A 14,669-nucleotide genomic window follows, 5' to 3' on the forward strand; every position below is an offset into this window, starting at 1 on the left:
AGAGGAGATCATGGGAGAGGAGAACGTTGGGGAGGAGAGCGGGGGAGAGGAGATACCGAGGCATGCATGTACTTGTTCAGCTTACGAGGGCTTGAGCGTTCATGGTATGGGAGTTGTTGACTTCATGGCAGGTCCAAGCAAATGGAGGAGGCGCAAGGACTGAAGGCGAGGAATGCGGATAAGTGAGGAGAGACAGTGTTGTTCTGCTTCTAACAGTTTGATGGAAGGAACGTCGCTGTTCAGGGAGTCATTCCCGGCAACATCTTCAAAGATCTTGGTATGCTCGCATGCCGCTGATTGGTTTTACTCACTCGCCTCAGATATGCTGGAGCTTCACTTTCAAGGCTTGGAGGTGTTCCAGAGCGAGTGGACTGTTGATGAAGACATGTACACCATCCCTCCCTCCCTCCCTCCCTCCCTCCTTCCTGCCCTGACCCTCCCCTTTTCAAGCATTGTGAACCTTGTTCAGGTTTGTTTTGAAGCATTTTGGCATGAAGAAGACAGCAGCGGCGAAAATAGAAAACCTTTACAATGGTGCTATCCAAGAGATTGCTGACTGTAGACTGCTGATATTCGTGTCAGGGATGATACACAAACTGCAATACACGTTCACCAAGGAAGGAGTGTCCGTGGATGACCTGAAGAAACGATTTGAGGACCTGTCGAACCCGCAGCAGGCGAACCGATCGGAGCTGATCAAGATGTTCCTTCAGACGGAAAGCAGGGCGGAGCGAGAGGCGGTGGGAACCTTGCAAGAGCTGAAGACGCAGGACTCCTTGTCCAATAAGAGTGCGGAGGACAGCTTCTCGTCCAAGGACGCGACCATTGAGGTGCGGGTGGTAGGAGACCGCCCAGAGCCTCAAATCGTCATGGCAAAGCGAAAGCCTCTCCTTGATCAAAGCGATTTCTTCCGAACTAGAACCGCCAGCATCGATCTCCCGAACTCTCCAGCAGTTGTCGAGCTAGATGTCAACGACACGAACTTGAAGGCTGTAAAACCATTCCAGGTCTTATCCAGCAACATCCTCGAACGAGTTTTCAAGGTCTGCGAAAATCCGCAAATCGTTGAGAAGGCGCAAGTCTTGGAAGATGAATTGAGGGAGCTCAAGGAAAGGATTGACAACAAATACGACGACAATCTCAAGGGACTGCATAGACGACGAGAAGAGTGGGTGGCGAAGGCGAAGCTGAAGCTAGTGGACGAGAAGGAAAGTCTCGTGAAGGAGAACGAGATAGAATTTCAAGAGTACATCTCCAACATCAAAAACGCGTTTGACCGAAGGCTGGAAAAAGCCCTCGCTCTGCGAGAACGGCAGTATCAGAAGCACTTGGACGACATCCAGCTTTTCTTCTCGACCGAGGAAGAGTTGTTGAGAAGCTGGACGCAACGAGTGAAAATCATTGAAGGAGAGCGCGCGAACAATGAACTGACAGCTTACAAGAATCTGATTGCTGAAATATTTGACAAGGACGTCACGTTGAAGCTCGCTTTAGCAGCGAGCTTGTTCCAGATCAGTGCTCTAGAAGACGCTTGCAAGTCTCTGGTGTCAAAGAACTTCATGGATTACATCGACTGCAAAGAGTGGTCTTCTGACTTGATTAAGGAGAAATATCATCGTGAGTTGCTCCCAGCTTTGAGCACATGGGAGATTCTGGAACTGCAAAGACTTGAACCACCCCAATCTTGGTTGCACAAAGACTTTCTCAAGAGCGAAATTGCTCAACGGAGAAAAATCATCCGACAAGAGCTGGAGGAGATGAACAATCGAGAGTTGCATGCTATCACTGAATCAAATCATCCCTTCCCGGACCTGGTGGAGGCAGCCGTCAGCAAGCGAAATTCTTCTCGGTCGAAGTTTCTGCTCGTCTGTCTCGCACTGACATTCTTTCAGGGGCATGGGCGCTCTGAACGCGTCCTTGAAGTGCGCGCACATTCGCCTGTCCAACTCCAACTCAACTGTCTCGGTCATTCACCCGCAGAGGTTTGCGCCAGTGCAGGGCATTGTTCATGTGGTCTGTGGCTCCTGGGGGCGACCCTATTACGAGGTCACCATTGACCACCTTGACGCTGCCTTCGGCTCCACCTGTGCGGTCGGATGGGACTTGAAGAGAGAGTCCCTTGCCAACTTCCCTATCGCCGGACTGACGTGCGGGGAGGACGGAGTGTCGTACGGGGTGTCAATCCAGAACGACGGGTTCGTGAATGCCAGAGGAAAGGTTCGTATCAAGCCCATGCCTTGCAACATGCTCATCGCTGCTGCTTGCCAGGCGGAGTTTGTCGGCTTCTCGTTCCATCAGAACTCAGTAGTGGGGTGTGGCCTCGACCTCGCCAACAGTCGCGCTGTGTTCGTCGTGAATGGAAAGACCATCGACCTGTCGGCTGCTCAGGAGGTTTTAGCTGAGGCGGGCTGTCTGTTCTCTTGATTGAGTTGAAGCAGGAAGACATGAGACTACAAGCTAACTGCGCTTTCGTTCCTGCTGCCACCATCTTTGCCGCTCGGCTGAATTCACAGGTGTACCTGCTTGCTTCCATCCCTCGGCCCTGCTCCCTTCCACCCCTCCCTCTCTCCCTCCCTTCCCCCCTCTTTCCCTCCCTCCCACCCCCCTCCACTCTCTCCATCCTTCCCTCCCTCCCTATCTGCCTTGGTTTTGGCTTCTTTCAGCTCCTGAGCAAATCATCATGCTGCTTCAGTGTCAAGTCACCTTCAACTTCACTGGACCTTTCAAGTTCGAGCAATTCTTCAAGGATGGTCGATGGAGCGCGCTTGCTGACTCGAAGAGCAAGGATGTATAGCATATGTACATTGTTTCTCTTAGTGTGTAGTGTAAGGTGTACAGTCAATTTATGATACACGTATCTATATTTCTTGATACATACTGACAAGTAAAATCCTTGAACTTAAACAAGACAGATTTTTGTTGGACTCGATGAGACTTCTTCATCATGATACGACTCGTTCAAATGATCATTCATCAGGCGCCGATGCAGAAGCACCTTCTGCTTGTACTGCATCAGGAGATTTTCATGCAAGCTGCTTATGAAGTCAGACTCGTCCTCGAACCGCATCGTCAGCACACCTTCCGTTCACGGACTCGCTTCGACTCTTATCCGACGGGAGGTCGTTGGAGGGCGAGTTGAAGTGAACGCCTGCTGCAGGAGTCAAGCTCGCATGCTCGTGCCGAGAGGCGTTACAAGAGGCGTTACCGCTCGCGATGCTCTCTCCCTTGCCAGGGGATGGAGATTCAGAGATGACACTGGGAGGGTCCTGCCAGCCGAGGGAAGCGAGCGAACAAGCTTCGGAGGACATAGACCAGGGGCTCCAGCCCTCTCCGACGCTTGCTCGGACCCTGAAGGAGTAGACAGCCTCCTAGGCGACAGTCAAGGTTCGGTCAGGCCTCTCTCTCCGCCCTCCTCCTCACCTCACGAACAGGAATGCAGTGAGACGTGTCCCTCAGCGAGTTGCTTACCAACACCCAGTTCCCCCTTCCACCAACTAGTCATCGTCCCAACAGGAGCGGAGGGAGAACTCACCAGCACGAGGCTCTCGCGTCTTTGAACCGATACTGAAGCTCGTACAGCTGAGCGCTTCTTAGCGGGTTCCACCGGATGCTGATGCTGCTGTCTTCTCTCAAGAATGTGTGTATCGATGGAGCAGACGAGGCAAGAGACGGTTGGAGGTTCTGAATCTCCCAACCTTTGCTGTCAACGCGATCATCGCTGTGCTGTGAGTCTTTCAACTCCGATGAGACTGCGTGAGAGTGTCTTGAGGTTTTAGATGTATCAAGAGAACCATCATGTCTGTTTGATTGCCCTGACTTTCTATCTGGGCTTCTTCTTGAATCTTGACTTCGATCTCTCGTCGCATTCAGTTGTCTCCTCATTGCGCTGAGCCACCAATAATGAAACACACGTCTTCGTTGAGATCTCACCATCCTAGCTGACAGGGCCGCTAGTATTTTACTCTGAAAGTCCTTAGGGGAGAAAGTCTGAAAGGAAAGAAGTCAAGAGAATCGAGAGGAGAACCGGGTCTTACACTTGCATCAGGTTTGTTCGTCCTCGATTCACGTCTTCGCACCTCCTGCTCACTTTGCCATCCCATCCAAGCAAGCAGAGCTGTTCTCACCAACATCATCTCTCGATGCCATGTGAACAGGACCAATGTTTTCCTCTTCTTCGTTTGAATACGATAAAATCTCTGCCAAAATGACAGGCAAATTTTCATGAGTACCTGGCTGCATGGCTCTGAAAAGCACATGCCCAAGTTCCGTTGGTGGCTAACAGCCATCCATGCTCTCCGCATTAGCCTCGAGACATGAAGCGTAGCAGAGAATCGATCAAGCATGTTCAGATAAACTTGTGACAAACTTCTGTTTTCTTTTCTTTCCCTCATCTCTACCTACTGAAAGCTCCTAACAAAAGTCATGGTAAGCAACAACCAACATTGGCGGAAGAAAACAGGAAAGAATACAGCGAGCTACTCAATATAATGGCAACCTTGAATGAGATTGATCTTCATAGATTGTGAATGCCGTTCTGTCTGTCTTCCCATCACTAGATCCATCTCACACCTCTACATGTTGTCAAGATCCGTGAGGAGTCGAAATCATCGCGCCCTCTTTCCCTCTCCCCCACTCCCCACCCGCCTCCCCCCCGCCGCTGCCAGGCTTAGAGTTTGAGGGTTTCTTTGAAAGTTCGCTCTCCTCTACTATCCTGCCTCGGATCCTTTTCTCTTTATATTCTGTTCTCCTGTTCTCCTGTTCTCCTGTTCTCCTGTTCTCCTGTTCTCCTGTTCTCCTGTTCTCCTGTTCTCCTGTTCTCCTGTTCTCCTGTTCTCCTGCTGCACTCTTCTGTTCTTCTGTTCTTCTGTTCTCCTGTTCTCCTGTTCTCCTGTTCTCCTGCTCGACTCTTCTGTTCTTCTGTTCTCCTGCTCGACTCTTCTGTTCTTCTGTTCTCCTGCTCTTCTGTTCTTCTTCCGCATGTCCGACTCAAGCTCCTTGCCGGAGGCTGCTCTGCCGCTGTTCTCCTCGTTCACCCGCCCATTTCGAGTCATGCTCAGCATCGGAGGTCAGGTTACAGTCGGGGAGGGCAACCAGGGGAGGAGGTAGGGGTAGGTGTTGATCAGTCATTAGGTAGGGTGGGGTACTGGATGATGGGAGGGTGGGTCGTTTCAATGAGAAACATCCGAGGAAGTGAGGCGGGCTCAGAGTTGATTCTATGTAGAGGGTTGATGGCGGTCAAAGTGAAGGGGCATCATGGCAAGATGTAGATGAAGCAGTAGCGCAACAAGACGAGCGGAGCCATGATGCAGTCAGTGATGAACTAGTCCGACAAGAGAAGGCAAGATGGACCATGGAGGACAGGAAGAACCCCACCAGTGCGGTCAGTCGCGAAGACCAAGGATAAAAGATGGAGCCAGGAGAGAGAGAGTGAGATTGACTGTTGAGCAAATTTTAAGGCACTGCATCTCATAACTTTCATTTGTTACAGTGCTACTTCGGAGATTTGAGTGCCGGCATGTCTGTTTGGCAACGTTGTCTCCTCATAGGCTTGGCACTTTCTTCACTCATCTCAACGCGAGCGCTTGACATTGCATCCGTGGATATCTCATGGAGTACCTGCAACTCTGGATTCTATGACCCCGCCTTCCCGCAAGTGTGTCAACAAGATCGATACAATCCTTTACATGTTGCGGTACGCCATGGCTGCGTCTCAAGCTTGTATGACATGTGTTGATAGGTCACGGTCTCGACCGTATGGTGGAACATGTACCTGAAGGCTAGTCAAGGTCGCACGGAGCTGCAGTCACAGGGGCCAGGGCGATATCTCCCACAGAACCAATCCTTGTTCCTCCGCAGCATGTTCGACGCGTTCAAGCAGGAGATTGGCTGGAGGCATGTCGACGGGCAGATGGAGCTGGTGCCCTACGAGTATCTAGGGCAGCAGGAGGGAGAAGGCTACAACTTCCATGTGGACCATGTTCAGCGAGACGCTTCCGGCATTCTACACCATGTGGCCTCGCACTTCACTTTCTCCTTCATGGCTCCAAGCTCAGGAGACTACGAGCTGGTATTTCAAGGATGCTGTCGCTGGCCTGAGCTTGCAAATATTCCCAGAGTTCTTTTCCCCCAGCAGGTTCCTTGGCAGGTTCGCGCAAGAGCAATGCTCTCGAGCATGACCCCCGTCCCCGTCATGTCGCCAAGAGCGTCAGTCCCGATCATTCAGATGCGGTTGAGATCAGGAGGTACCCGAGCCTTCATGTTTCGATCAAAATCCGGTCTTGTTCACGTGCCAATCATTTGCGTACCTTGACGACTTAAACCAGGCTCAACTCTTAAATCTGTGCTGAGCGATGCTGACGTCAGCGGAAAATACGTCGAGTTGCCATTGAAGCTGCATATCGATTCCACTATTACAATCAGGAAGGCGGGCAGCTATTCTGCATTTGTCCGTGAAGATGGAATGTTCTCTATTCTCTGGCTGGAATCCTCTAGTGATAGATTCTTGCTTCCTTACAACGGTACATCCCTCTCCCGCGCTTCCCCTGCCCACTGAATCTCCTCGACAGGTGCTTGGGCGACTGGCGCGTGTTGGGTGGTCGCACGTGGAAATGCGTCGAATTTCATCGACCGCATGCCGTCATACCAGCAGAACTATCCTCACGTCGAGGGTATCGGTGGCGTCTGGGATTCGAGCTATGGCGACTTGCGGTACTTGGGCCCGTCATGGCGGCCAGAAGCAGTTTCCCTTGCGCACAGCGGAGCGATGTGCCACGTGCAATACGACAACGCGTTTCAAGTCGATGCGTACATTCCCTTCAATAAGTTTGCGGGTGACCTGAGCTTTCATCTGGTGGACGCAAGCTCCTTGGGCTCCTTGTACCCCTACCAGGTCTGCCACCCCTGTCCCTGCTGGCCCTTTGACTCTCACACTAGCAATTCGCCCAATTCCCGCTGAGCCAAGTGTCCGGGTTGTACCTGGACCCTGCGGTCGGAGTCCTCTATGTCCCTCCCTCGGCCTTGCAGCTGTGCACAAGCGCGAGCGAACTTGAGCAAGCGAAAGGAGCGTTTCTCTCCTGGCTGCCTCCATGCGCCTTCACCGTCGGGGTAGAAGTTCGCAGGTGAGGAGAGACTCAGGCTCTTTTGCTCTGACTGGCTCAATTTGTCGGTGCCTCGACAGCTCCATGGGCTCTACTCCTGTTGAGATTTTTGTGGAGGTTGTACAGGAGGTGAACTATGTTTCACCGCAGCTGGACATGCTGGTCGGATCCAGGTGACAACGATAGCTCTGGAGCAGGTCTGTGACCTGTTGATCCACTCAGCTCTGCCTGGAACCTCCACTCGAGTCCCTCAAACCCCTACAAGCTCAACTGCCTCGACCAGGTCAGCGTCACGTTCAAAGTAGGAATGCCGCTGGCCTCCGCTCTCACGGCCTCGTCGCTGCCTGTCAAGATGGATGTGTACCTCACATCATGGAACCCGAGGTGACCTGTCCCTTTCTCTCTCCCTCCTCCCTCCTTTCTCCTCCCTCCCTCCCTCCCTCCCTCCTCCCTCTTCCTTTTCCGTCTCCTTTTGAAGTTTAAATCTGCTTTACACCACACATGTTTTACCTTTTGTCCCCAATACCCCGTCTTGTGTCGACCTCTTCTTCCTTTTCTTTGTCGCTGACATTGCTTCTTCAGCTTTGCCATAAACCTGCTTGACCCGACTGTTGTGCGCAATCAAGACCTTCTGAACGGCAACGGGCAGGCTGTCTTGACGCTCACGCCCATTTGCTCCAAGGTTCTGGACCAGCAGTCTGCCATGCTCTGCGCGCAGGTTTTTCTGTCGGTCAACAGCACAGCTTGTCAAATTGAAGGAGCGACCGAGGGACGTTGCTTGGCTACTTCTCTTCCTACCTCCTGCCTCTTTCTCACAGTCGTCAACGCTACTGCCGTCCTGCACCCTCTTGCTGCTCCGGCGCCTCCTCCACCTCCTCCGCCTCCTCCTCCTGTGCAGAACGCGATCAAGCTGGTGGATTTCAACCCGGTGGCTCCGGCTCCCTTCGACTACATCCATGTCCTCAACGTTGCCGGGCTAGCGCAGCTGAATCGACGAGTGAAAGAGTCATTCCTCGTTGCTTTCTCCTCCTCAGCCTGACCTGATTCTAGGGGCTTCGTCTACCTCCAGTTCACACAGGATGTTGACACGCTTGACTTTGGTATCGCCAAGAAGAAGTTCAACCCGGCCTACTCGTGCCTGTGTGCTGGTGCCCGCGATCTTGTGCTGCAAAGGTGACAAGCTTCTCCGATGCTTCTTGCATCCTCCACAATTATCATCCCCCCACACGCCCCTCCTCCCCTCCACCCTTTTCCTTCGTTGCTCGCTCGGGCTTCCCATCGCTGTCCTTACTCACGTTCCCAGGACGCTCATCGACAAGTGGAATCAGGATTACAACTCGCTGGATTCCCCGTACAGGTGAGCAGAGGGCGGAGGAGGCGCGAGGAGGCACCGACGCTTGTCCTAGGGGCGTCCATACCAACTTGGGCTACACGGACCTCATGAAGTCGGTGAGCTATCAGGGGACAAACTACCAGTGGAACTGCGTCAAGGTCTTTCCTCCTCCTAATTCTGCTCCTCCTTTCTATTGCCAGCCCCCTCACCTCCTCGTCCTCTTCCTCCCCTACTTCTCCTGACACGCCCACCAGCCCCTGGAGTACAGCTCGCCGCTGGTGTGGAACCTGCAGGACGCGAGCCAGAACCAGTACAAGCTGTTTGACTGCGTGCTCTGCTGGAAGGACGCGTCTCAGTCGCTCGGGTGCTGATTACACAGGAGGAGAGCCGCAGGCAAAGGAAAGAAGCGGAGGAACAAAAGGTCGACAAAAGCAGGAGCTTACAGTTGTACATAGTTGATAGATCCGTCAAAGATGATGATAGTCGGAAATCACCTGATTTCGTGTCAAGTTTCCTTTGTCTCTTCTTCTTTGTCCGTTTTCGTCTTACTACTCCCTCCTACTCCCTCCCTCTCTTTTCTCCAGGTTTTCCATCATCTTCATCTCACTGCCTTCCCCTCAATGTCGAGCTCGTTTTCTCTCTGCCCTCTTCACCTCTTGATCCTCAATCACGTCTTCATCTTATGCTTCTCTCCTCGCGCCTCTTCTTGGCTTCACCTGCTCTAGCCCCGCCATCGCCTCGTCCACGTCTTCCTCGCTCGTCCCGTACCTCTCGTACCTGCCGAGACCTTCAGAGCAAAGCAAGTCGGCAGCTAGCTAGACGTAGCGGTAGGGGTAGCAGAAGCGGTAGGGGTAGGGGTTCGCTCACTGGTGCAGGAACGCTCGTGCTGTTCGCAGCGCCGCGGTCCGCTCGAGCAGCTTATCCAGCAGCTTGGCCTGGGACCTTCACAATCGTGAGCATGACAGGAGGAGCAGGAGGTCGCTGACTGGCAGTTTGCGAGGATGCAGCTGCTGCGCTCGAGCCCCTTGAACTGCTGGGGGCTGCCGAGCACCTGTCCAACCTCAGCCTCGGTCGGTGTCCTCTTCCGCCTCCTCCTCCATTGTTACCTGCAGATTGTCACCCCGTTCACTCCAACCGGCATGAAGACAGTCCTTGAACCGCTTCGTCTCTGCCTCCTGCCTTTGCAAGAGTCAAGAAAGAGCCCACAGTTGACCCTCCTACCATCCTTCTCCTCGCAGAAGCAACATGGCCGCGATGGCTCTGTTGTACGATCCCGAGGAGGGCGACATGCTCCAGTCCAGCCCTTCGTCCATGTGCCAGCCCGTTAGCTGCATCTGTGCGATGATGAGCTCGAGCATGGGGGCGAGACGCGGGACCTGCGCGAGGGGATTGAGGACCGCTTCCCATCGCAGCTACTGCGACGGTCAGCCGCGTCACGACAGCGCCCGTGCGACCTTGGTGAAGGCGAGGGATCGCTTGGGGATGTGGGGGAGGCAGCGGAGGGAAAGAAGCTTGTGGAGAGGAGAGGAGCAGAGCGACGAGAGCAACTCCGACATCTTATGCATGCTCAACATTCGGAGGGCACAAGAAGATTCACCTTGATTGCACGCTCAGGCTCTGTCTTCGCGAGCCTTGAGCGGACAGGAAAAAACAGCGACGCGAGCTGATCTGCCAAGACCTGTAGAAACATTACAAGAACTTTGTGTAATCCTCATCCCCATGCGATTCCCTCCCAGCCCACGCTACATCCTCGTCGTCGTCGCAAACCAACCTGGTTGAGGTGACTGAGGGATGGCCGAGGAACTCCGAGGAGCTTCGAGCAGATGTCATGCGCCTCGTCTGCCAAGCAATGAGAGGACGAGGAGGACCAGGACCAGACGACCGTTATGCAAGCAGAGGATGCCGTCCGAGGAGTCGAGGAGATGTGACAGTGAGAGAGTCGAGTTGTACGCCTGGACCACCACGTCGCCGCTGCTGTATGGCCAGACGACTGGGAGGCCCTCAGAGTCATCAGCCGCAAGCCTCGGCTGACCTGCATGCAGTTGGAAGCGAGCTGGGTACTCGTCTCTCAGCAGCTCGGAGCACAAGGAGCCCAACCCTGATCCAGTCCCACCTAGGATCGATAAGAGCGAAGGCCCATGAGTAGAGGACGTAAAGTTACCAGCCAAGCTCTGCAGGAAGAAGAAAGAGTCCAGACAGTCGCAGTTTTCAACTTCCTTGCGCACACTCTCTAGCACACATTCTCCCATCGCGTCTCCTGCTTCAATTCACCACCTTTACAGTTGTCATCATGTCCAAGACCCTGCTGCTTGTAGCCGTACGCCCAGTTGTTTGCCGACCCGCTTGAACCAACTTTGTTCCAAGACTTGACGATCGCTTCATCGAGTTCAGGATACAACCAGCTCCTGCCATCCCACAGTACACTCAACTTCCATTCACAAGCAGCTGATAACGAGGTGAAGAAATCATTACTTGCTTCTGGCAGGAGCAAGCGACGTTTGGCATATCTGTGCGAAGCTGTTGGCGGCATGGAAGGAGAACAAGGTCTTACCTCGGATACAACCCGAGGCTCAGCGTCCACCAACACAGCTCGACATCTGCTTCTCTTCCTGTCCCTGCTATCCGCACGTTAACTAGGCAGCAGCGAAATCGACGGACCGTCTAGATATCTCCCGGAAGAAGTTGGGGTGGGAGATCCAGAGGGGATCAGAGCCCTGGGCTTACTGTCAGCTTCTCTCGTCCTCAAGGAGCCTTCACGCACGTGCTCCTCGCTCCCTAAAGCCGAAAAGAATTGCTCGCCGAGCTGATTGCCGCATTGACCGATCTATCATGCACATATGTCATACCTCGTGACATGTTTCTATCTTACTCATCCTTCATAACTGTGTCTGTGCACTTGACCTTCCTGCTTCTGTCTCCTACCTCCAGCTTCTCCTGCATCCTATCTCTCTCTCCTCCTTCTCCCCTTGGCCTTCTCCTTACCTGCACTGTGACATGGCTGCCTCCCATTCTGTCGGAACCCGGGTGCCTACCACCCACTCACCGAAGTTAAGGTGCGGCGGCGGCCGGGCCGGGCCGGGCACACTCCGGGCCGCGCTGTCGGCCTCGGAGTCGGAGTCACGGCGGTCCCATCCGCCGTGACTCGTGAGTCCCGGGCCGGACAATGTGCAGTGCAAATGAGTCGGCACCCGGTGCATGACTCTGTGACGGTGGCACATCATTGTCGGAGGCCCTGCACCCGCCGCGGGACGGTTGCCACGGTACCGTCATGACTTTACTCAACTTTAAGTTACTACTTCGTACCGTAGTACGGTACGGTCCGATCGGATCGGCTTGGGCCCGGCCGCAAGTTCAACGGTCGCCGGATCAGCGGACTGCCGGGTGACGTCGCAGTATGATGCCAGGCGGAGGCTTTTGAAGTTCATGAGTCACATTGAGCCACTGAGCTCGTGAAAGTTATCAGTCACAGTGGCAAGTTAAAAAATCAGTTCCGAAGGTTGACATCGAAACTGCCCACGATCGGGTTCGAACTTTGGCGACTAAGCAACAATGGAGATTTGAACTGATCAAAAAGGTTGGGGTGATATACACCTTGACCAGCCGCCGAGTTAACAGACAGGTAGAAATAGAGTATATATACCCAAAAACAAAATGATGATGGTCACCTTCTGAAGGGCTTCTAAAAGCTGACGCGTGAGCTGTGACCGCTGAGAAGAATGACGAAGGAGCTGAAGCGGGAGATTAAACCGCACAGGTGCGAGGAAAGAAAGTTGTATCAATTGTATCAATGCGAACATACGGATAGAGGCAATGTCACAAACAATATAGAGATTCGCAAACATTTCAGAAAAAAATTAGAGGGATCAAAAGAGAGGCCAAAAAATTTCCGTTCAAATTTTATACTGATGGACTGCTTTTCAGGTGTAACCCGCATCTAGATGCAGTCTTAGCTGGTTTTTTTGCAGGTGATAGCCTCTGATATGTAAAAATCACCTTATTCTGTCCTCATTCTCTTTCATAGGACCGTCACATATTGCGGTGTGCTCCCTTCCTCTGTCTATTTTCTTTTGATCTATCGAACCTTCAGACCCCAATCAAAGTTTTCTTTCAGTGTTTGCGAACTGAACCCGGCAATGAACCACCAGTACCTCAGACGCCCAAGAAGTAATTGGTTGCGAGAAGCACATCTTTCTCTCAGAATGCCGTTGTTTTCCTTGACAAATATTCTTGTGCTGTTCATAGTATTGGCGCTTTACAACATTGTCTTCGTTGAGTGCTTCGCAGTTTCTTGCGTGAATTCACCTTTGTTTGTGAAATGGATTCCACGTCAGAAACGGAATTCAAATAACGCCGGTTCCTCATTGTCTATGTACAACATGCCGACTAGATTTTCGTTTCGAAGATGCAGGATTCAAGCTTCGTCTTGGAACATGGAAATCACTCCACAAGCTTCCGAAACTATGTTTGCAACAGTTGGTGGAGGATGCTTTTGGTGTACAGAGGCTGTTTTCTTACGAGCCAAAGGCGTCATTCGAGTTCGCAGTGGGTATGCTGGAGGGAAAACAAAGAACCCAAGCTATCGACAAGTTGTATCAGGCAAGACCGGACACGCAGAGGTTGTGCGAATTGAGTATGATCCCACAATGATATCTCTCAGAGATATATTCGATCTTCACTTGCTTTCACATGACCCCACCCAGAAGGACAGGCAAGGTGCTGATATAGGCTCACAATATAGATCTATTATCTTTTATGAAACCGAGGAAGAAAGGAATGTTGCACTTGAAGCGATTCAGCAGGCACAGAACAAGTTCAATTCGCAAAAACTCTTCGGTATTTTCCCCCGTCGAGCAGAGATAATGACTGAAGTGAAGAAACTTGACGAATTCTTCGAAGCAGAAACTTATCATCAAGACTACTACAATAAGAATCCGAACCAACCATACTCTATCATCAATATTGTGCCCAAGCTCCAATCATTCGAGGTGAGTAAACTTTGTGCCATTCGGAGGCTTTTAAGAAGCATGGCAGGTTCGCCAAGCCCTAGGAAGGCTCGAATCTCGGGATGGAATGTGATTTTTCTCTTTTATCTCATCAGTGCAAGAGCAAGATTTGCAAAAATAATATGAAGTGACGTACAATAGGCCAAATACATTCACAAATTTTTCAACTAGGCGTAGAGCCCAGGATATCTTACACTGGCCTGTCCGAATGATGCACCATAACCCAAGCCTGTGAGGAGAATCTTCATGCCATAGTTTCATGGTCAATCAGTTCACCTCTTTGTCCTGCCATCGCACTCAAAGAACAATCAGGATCATCGTGGGAGGATGTTGGATTCAAATTTGGGTCCCAACCCGGAAGAGGATTCTGAAAATTCAGTTAAAGTGAAGCACAAAGGAATTTAATCCAGGCTCACGCATATTCCATCAGAGTCCGATAACACTTGTGTTTTCTGAACAAGAATTCGTCATTGGAGATGAAGGTAACCTCGAACAGACAAAACAATGAACTTTCTGCTTTGTTAATGATGCCAACAAGCACAAGCATGGATATTCCTTGAAAGAATTCTTGAGTCTAAGCCCTGGAACTGTGTTCTCCTTCTGATCGCTAAGAGCGCCTGCTGGCTCACCTGCTGCAGATCTTGCCATTGTCTCAACAGTGCGAACATGACGCCTCTGAAAGCGAGTTCAACAATTCTTTTTATCAATATCAGTTTGTACCGATAAATTCAATAACTACATTCAATATAGATTCTTGAGTGAACATCTGTACCATATGTTACAAAATATAGTTTTATTTCTAATTATCAATTTATAATGAATGTTCCCGAAATAAGCTGCCGTACGGCTGACCCTGACTGACGGATCATAATTCCGAAGCCTACCGGGTCCAGTCAGGGTGATAAATGACCTTCGCACCTAGCGAGGCCATTGCCAGTACCAGTGACGAACGTTATTGAATTATTTTTAACTTAACTTTGAGTAAACGATTGAATTGACTGGACTCTTGGGGTGCCCGAGGCGAGCTTGTCAGTCCTCCCGAGTCCGAGGCCGCCCGGAGCCCGGCCCGCCGCCGGAAGGCAGTTTCACATTGAAGTTGAACGCCGCCGGGCCGCTCCGACGAAGTTGCCAGTGCGGATCGTATGCCAGCCGTTTTGTTAGGCTCGGGGCTTGTCACTGCCTGGGCCGCCCGGCAAAGAACCGGCCCGGCCGCCCCCCCGCGGCCCGCCGCTCAAG

At 52.0% G+C, this 14,669-nt stretch overlaps 6 protein-coding genes across 6 annotated transcripts; 3 read left to right on the plus strand and 3 right to left on the minus strand.

Annotated features, from left to right (window-relative positions):
• Positions 1–129: 129 nt before the first annotated feature.
• GUITHDRAFT_151808 (hypothetical protein) lies at positions 130–1,159 on the plus strand (the record flags this gene model as incomplete). Its single annotated transcript, XM_005835569.1, has 5 exons — positions 130–182; positions 228–277; positions 321–387; positions 470–534; positions 583–1,159. Coding segments are annotated over exons 1-5 (797 nt in total), but the record flags the coding sequence as incomplete, so codon positions are not given.
• Positions 1,160–1,830: 671 nt separating this feature from the next.
• Positions 1,831–2,901, plus strand: GUITHDRAFT_151809 (hypothetical protein). Its single transcript, XM_005835570.1, has 5 exons — positions 1,831–1,849; positions 1,893–2,217; positions 2,269–2,391; positions 2,436–2,513; positions 2,693–2,901. Exons 2-5 carry the CDS (start codon positions 1,897–1,899, stop codon positions 2,792–2,794), a joined length of 624 nt encoding a protein of 207 aa, XP_005835627.1. The 5' UTR covers positions 1,831–1,849; positions 1,893–1,896; the 3' UTR covers positions 2,795–2,901.
• Positions 2,902–3,044: 143 nt separating this feature from the next.
• On the minus strand, positions 3,045–4,100 carry GUITHDRAFT_105793 (hypothetical protein; the record flags this gene model as incomplete). The annotated part of the gene is made up of 6 exons (XM_005835571.1): positions 3,045–3,148; positions 3,206–3,368; positions 3,421–3,484; positions 3,533–3,723; positions 3,931–3,987; positions 4,035–4,100. 6 exons carry the CDS (start codon positions 4,098–4,100, stop codon positions 3,045–3,047), a joined length of 645 nt encoding a protein of 214 aa, XP_005835628.1.
• A 3,463-nt stretch (positions 4,101–7,563) lies between these two features.
• GUITHDRAFT_151810 (hypothetical protein) lies at positions 7,564–8,239 on the minus strand. The gene is made up of 2 exons (XM_005835572.1): positions 8,138–8,239; positions 7,564–8,082 (listed from the first exon to the last, which is right to left on the minus strand). The coding sequence occupies exon 2, from the start codon at positions 8,053–8,055 to the stop codon at positions 7,588–7,590; it is 468 nt and encodes a 155-aa protein (XP_005835629.1). The 5' UTR covers positions 8,056–8,082; positions 8,138–8,239; the 3' UTR covers positions 7,564–7,587.
• Positions 8,240–8,659: 420 nt separating this feature from the next.
• Positions 8,660–11,439, minus strand: GUITHDRAFT_136733 (hypothetical protein; the record flags this gene model as incomplete). Its single annotated transcript, XM_005835573.1, has 14 exons — positions 8,660–8,767; positions 9,147–9,207; positions 9,298–9,372; positions 9,417–9,481; positions 9,537–9,609; positions 9,652–9,806; positions 10,028–10,108; positions 10,202–10,269; positions 10,313–10,543; positions 10,592–10,646; positions 10,670–10,835; positions 10,982–11,045; positions 11,155–11,254; positions 11,413–11,439. The coding sequence occupies 14 exons, from the start codon at positions 11,437–11,439 to the stop codon at positions 8,660–8,662; spliced, it is 1,329 nt and encodes a 442-aa protein (XP_005835630.1).
• Positions 11,440–12,890: 1,451 nt separating this feature from the next.
• GUITHDRAFT_157511 (hypothetical protein) lies at positions 12,891–13,506 on the plus strand (the record flags this gene model as incomplete). Its single annotated transcript, XM_005835574.1, has 2 exons — positions 12,891–13,415; positions 13,462–13,506. 2 exons carry the CDS (start codon positions 12,891–12,893, stop codon positions 13,504–13,506), a joined length of 570 nt encoding a protein of 189 aa, XP_005835631.1.
• Positions 13,507–14,669: the final 1,163 nt, after the last annotated feature.

The sequence above is a fragment of the Guillardia theta genome (assembly GCF_000315625.1).
Source record: "Guillardia theta CCMP2712 unplaced genomic scaffold GUITHscaffold_21, whole genome shotgun sequence".
In the NCBI taxonomy this organism is placed as follows: Eukaryota; class Cryptophyceae; order Pyrenomonadales; family Geminigeraceae; genus Guillardia; species Guillardia theta.